Raw genomic sequence first — 5597 nt, forward strand, 5'->3', positions numbered from 1 at the left:
CCTCTGACTATTGCACAAACGCATATTAAATTAGAACGATTCGAGTTTTAGAATACGAAACGTCGCGTCGATCGACGTCGTCCGAGTTATTGCGACTATAAAGAGAAAGAGAGAGAGAGAGAGAGAGAGAGAGAGAGTGCAGTCAAAAGGGTAGATGCAATCGGTGATAATTACATATAATTTCAGTGTCCCTCGTAGCGTCGACCGTTGCGTGGAATCCGATCTGCAAGACGGTCGACGGTTCGACGTTCGACGGAAGTAAAGGTCGGTTAATTTTTCATAAATCATGTAGTATTCGAACAACGTGATCATGTTTCTGCATTTACTATGAGGGAGGGGGGGAAAGTAGAAGAAGGAAGAAAGAAAAAAAAAAAAAGAAAACAATAGGGAAAAATAGGAAAAAGGAACGAACGTGAGATCGATCGATGATTATGAATAAATTCAATTTTTACATATTGTTTCCAATTAATTGTCCCATTTAGGTTTGACCTCGGAGAATAAAAAAAAAAAAAAATAAATAAGAGAGAGAACAACAATAATAGGGTATAAGTATAGAAAAAAAAGAGCAATAACAAAAAAGAAAAAAGAAAGAAAGAAAGAAAAAAAAGACAAAAAAAAGAAACAGAAAAACAACATGGTGGTACCGTATGATTGCAGGTGTGAACGAGCTGTCCCTACACGCACGTCTACTCCAATCGGCCGGTGGTGTACCAGGTGCGGATCCATCGGGTCCACCGAGTGGCGCCTTTCCGTGGTTCATACCACCGGTTTTCCCACCCCCGTGGCCAGCAAGCGCACCAAAACTACCACCGTTGCACGCGATTCTTTCGCAATATATAGGTCTACCATTACCGCAGAATTTGGCGTCTTTAAGCACAGTATTACCTGTAGGTTTAAATCCAGGAGCTTCTTCTCTCAATCATAGCAACGTCAATGGTCATACATTGGGGAATCATTTGCACGGACATCCATTGAATCTTGGTGTTCAAAATTTACCGCAAAATTTAAGCTCGAAACACGAAAAGGAGGATGACTCGGCGTCGTCTGACGATGAAATCAGAAGACAAAGCGCGGAGGTACTCAGAGTGAAGGCTGAAGAAGTATTACGTAAGGCAGATAATTAATAAACGAATTAGAATGATTTGTTCTTTTTTTCTCTTGATGGTTATCGCTCGATGGCTGGGAATATGAAAAAAAAAAAAAAAGAGAAAAGAGAAAAGAAAAAGAAAACAATATAAGAATGTAACAGCTGTGATTGGTTAGAACGACGAGTCCAATACGAAGAGAGATACAATCACGGTCACGAAAAAAGTAATCATTATATTTCCGTAATGGACAATCCGTAACATATATACATATAACATGTATACATGTACTAATGTCGAAAGACGTGCCCGGGTAAATTTTTACTTGGACGCAAATCTAGCTCGTCGTTTATGTCCGCGTCACCGTGCTCCTTTTGCATATGTCGATATCATAGAGATATGTAGTCGATATCGTGCGCATGCAAGACTGCTTGGTGTCGCGTTAATTGGGACACACGTATGTACCATACAAAGTGTAAATGTAAACACGTAGAAAACACGCGATTCGCTCCTAGAACGATTGCGTCGTTTATAGAGACCGATCGTTTAATAAAGCAAACGAGAGACAAAAGAGAAGAGAAGAGGGGGGGGGGACAGGGGAGGTGGAAAAAAAAATACAAGAAAAGAAAACGAAAAAAAAAAGAAAGAAAGAAGAAAAAGAAACAAAGACAAGGAACGCACGAAGATAAATCTCATGGTGGATTGGGAGGACGGAGTCCGGATTTTTTTTTTAAAAAAATAAAAAAAACATAAAAAAAAAGATAAAAAAAAGGAATAAAAAAAGTACACACCTGTGTGATAATATTATGTAGTACGCGTGCAACTTCGAAAACGATGATGGTTTTCTTTATGTAAATATGTAGGTAACCGATTATGTTAAAAAATATATGAGACAGATAATATCAATCGTTGTTGTATCTCTACTCTTTTTAACATCGTTTATGCCTTCCTTCGTGTCCACAACCAGAGGGGTAATTACCATTTTTTTTTTCCTTTCTCCCTTTAACCAATTGTTTCTCCTGTGAGGATTACGTGCTGTACGTTACTAAAAAAAAAAAAGAAAAAAAAATAATAAGTCGAGTAGACGAAAAAAGAAAAAAAAAAAGGAAATAAGAAACCATATCTATAGATTTCGAAATCAAATCGTCCTAGTTCATAAGTAGCTTTTTTGGTTTTTTGGACATATATATATATATATACGTGTGTATGTATGTATGTATGTATATGTATGTATGTATGTATGTTCTCGAACGATACCTTCATTTTCTTATGTGATTTTCGTTGAAAACGGACACGGCAAAATCGTTTCCGCGTCATTAATCATAGAAGGATTTTATAGCCGGCCTCGTTTCGGCCCCGTCATTACGACAATTTCCTGAATTCCGGATTGTACCCACGATTTCGTAGTATGGCGACGAACTGGGTAGGGGTACACGTTTGTGAGAGGACCACGTTCCCACGAGTCTTCGTGTAAACGTCGTTGGTGATGTCGTTCGATCGGTGTGTCCCCACTCTTTTATATGTATGTATGTGTATATATATATATATATATGTATATATATATATGTATATATATATATGTATATATATCTCTCTTTTTTCCACCCTCGCTGTCTAACCGAAAGAGAGCGAGAGAGAATGAGAGAGGGGTCGATCCAAAAGAACGGACGAAGCTCATCCAGCTTTATACCGGTAACACGCACAATGGCAATTACAATCGGGCCAATTTATTCGCGTTATCGGAAATTTATCTGTCGTAACGACGACCGACGTGGCTTCGCTTCTCGCGCCGCGTGAATTAACGTTATCGCTGGTTCGAGTCTGCTTCGAAGCGTACACCTCGTGCTCGGCAACGATTATTGCACCACTACTAGTACGACCAATAGTAATAGTAATAGTAATAGTAGTAGTAGTAGTAATAGTAGTAGTAGAACTAGTAATAGTAGTAGTAATAGTAATAGTATACTAGTAATAGTAGTAGTATACCGTCATCAACACCATCGCAATCGACATTGGACGACACCTGCACCTTGCTCGTAGGACGATCATCATCGTGTTGTATTATCTTTCACCGTGATCGAGTTTTACGATAAGACCGGTAAGTTTCGATGGAAAAAAAAAAGAAAAAAAAAAGAAAAAAGAAGGGAAGCCGATGAACTTCCTTTTTTATTATGTACATATATACATACATATGTATATACATATATATATATATATATATATATATATATATATAGATTCTTCTTTTTTTTTTCCTTTCTTTCTTTCTCATTTTTTTCTTTTCGAGAGAGTCTTTTGGAGGTCATCCTTTGTAAAATTTCGGTAAGCCATTTTTATATTTCGACATACGTATATACATGGATACATAGATACTATGTATGGTACCAACATATATTATTCGCGATAAGAGAACAGACTTTTGCTTCCCCGTAGTATTCTATATTATACACTTTCGCGTTTTAGCTCAACGACCGTGTCGCATAATGCCGTTAAAGTTTCTGCTAAATGGAACCACTAGAAGGAGAAAAGAAATACTCCTCTCGTCCACTCCGCCTTGGTCACATTTACTCGTACGCTTTCGTTTCGCCCACACGCCACGAGTCTTTACGTCCCTTCGACGTTTAACCAATTTCTTTTTTGTGAATCGATATGTTCCTTTTACGATATCTATGTAAGTTATATCGTTAAAGTATTTTGAATACAAAGCGTTTTGAATTTGAACTATATGTATATTTTTCTCTCTTTCTCTCTCTGTTTCTCTCTGTCTCGCTAATCGAGAAACACTCTCTCATCCCATCCCTTTTTCTTTCTCTTCTTTGTTTCTACTCTCCTTTTTCCACGGGCGACGTAGTTTTCGGAGTAGACAAGGGATCAGCGTTGAATACCACTGATCGCGATCGCAACCGGCTACCAAGGACAATTAGATTAAAAGCAGCGCCTCTCGCGGCGGCTTGAGATCCATTAGTGCCCATTGTACCACCCCATTTGCACCCCCGTCACCATCTCCGTGTGCCGTTACTCCATCCCTCCTTACACGCCGAGTGCAGCCCCTATCTCGAAGCCAGGTACTTATTCTCAATAGTAATATGCTCACTTCACTCCTCTCTCTCTCTCTCTCTCTCTCTCTCTCTTTCTCTCTGTCGTCCTTCGTCACTCTTCTCTTTATCTCTCTCTCTCTCTCTCTTTTTCTTTCACTCTCTTCCTATATATATATATGTATATATATATCTTTTTCTCTTTTACTCGCGCACGCTCTGCCCTCGAGAAACGGAAAGTCGCGAGAAGTGGCAAGAACGGTCTGAAAAGATTTCTCAGCCTCCGAGAAAATCACTAGGAGCTGATATACGACGACGTGGAACGAACCGACGTTAATGACACCCTGAATGACATCAATTAGTCCATCCGCGGCAATAAACCTCCCTTCTCGTTCTTGCGTTTTCCAACGCTTCGTCCTTTCTTTCCCGATGAGACGATGAGGAAGAGATGGAGGAGCAAAAGAAAGAGAACCAAGAGAAAGGAGAAAGAAGAGGAAGAGGAAGAGGAGGAGGAGGAAGAGGAGGAGGAGGAGGAGGAAAAGGAAAAGGAAAAGGAAGAGTAGCAGGAGGAAGAGAGTGCAACGATGCGAACGAATAAGCATACGCTTACGACGACCGCGAGAAAATTATCCAACGCTGCTAATGGTATTTATTATGCCGGCGATTGCCAAGGGAAAGGTGCTCTCTGATAGAGCCCGATTAGTTTCCTCGTCCACATCCAAATCATGCGCATACACACATGTACATATATACATGCACGTATGCATACATTCTCTCTTATTTTCTCTCTTCTTCTGTCGTCTCATCTTCATCAATTCCAGCCCCCCTTCCTCATTCTCTCTACCCCTTACTCATTTACACACTCCCGTTTTTCTTTCCTTTCATTTAACTTTCGTCGTAATCACTTTTATCGTTTTACATCATTGCCAGAATAAAGAAACAATGATTCTTTATTTACGTATTCCTTTCTTATTAAAGTCGAATTAATCGGTTTTTAATCGAAACGTCAATATATATATATATATGTATATGTATATGTATATGTATATGTATATGTATATGTATATGTATGTAGAAAGATGATAACGATATCAGAGTAGGATTTAATTAGAACAATCGTTAACAAGTAGCAATTCATTCAACTATTTGGTATTCTATTATGTAAGAGAAAAAGGTATAGAGAGTGAAAGAGAAAAAGAGAGAAGAGAGAGAAAAGGAGAGAGAGAGTGAGAGAGAGAGAGAACGGAGATACAAGTGCACGATATTAACGTAGTAAATATATATATATATATATATATATATATATATACATATATAATACACAGGTATATACAATATATAACTTCATCGAGTGGTCCTTTAACAAATGAACATTATGTCGGTGAAATAATAATCGTCTCGTGGAAGCTGCGATTATATTCGTGGAAGCACTTCGTTCGACACGAAAAACCGACGGAAAGATAAATATCTCTCTGAG

The 5597-nt window shown here is 38.5% G+C and overlaps 1 protein-coding gene across 1 annotated transcript in view; it reads left to right on the forward strand.

Moving 5' to 3' along the window:
• Positions 1-2071, forward strand: part of LOC124957712 (aristaless-related homeobox protein-like) — a 13438-nt gene extending 11367 nt beyond the window's left edge. Inside the window, exon 4 of the mRNA XM_047514913.1 lies at positions 658-2071. Within this exon, the coding sequence (XP_047370869.1) occupies positions 658-1124 (467 nt within the window). The 3' untranslated portion in view covers positions 1125-2071. The remainder of the gene's footprint in view (positions 1-657) is intronic.
• The last annotated feature ends 3526 nt before the right edge of the window (positions 2072-5597 follow it).

The sequence above is a fragment of the Vespa velutina genome, chromosome 2 (genome assembly GCF_912470025.1).
Source record: "Vespa velutina chromosome 2, iVesVel2.1, whole genome shotgun sequence".
Lineage (NCBI taxonomy): Eukaryota > Metazoa > Arthropoda > Insecta > Hymenoptera > Vespidae > Vespa > Vespa velutina.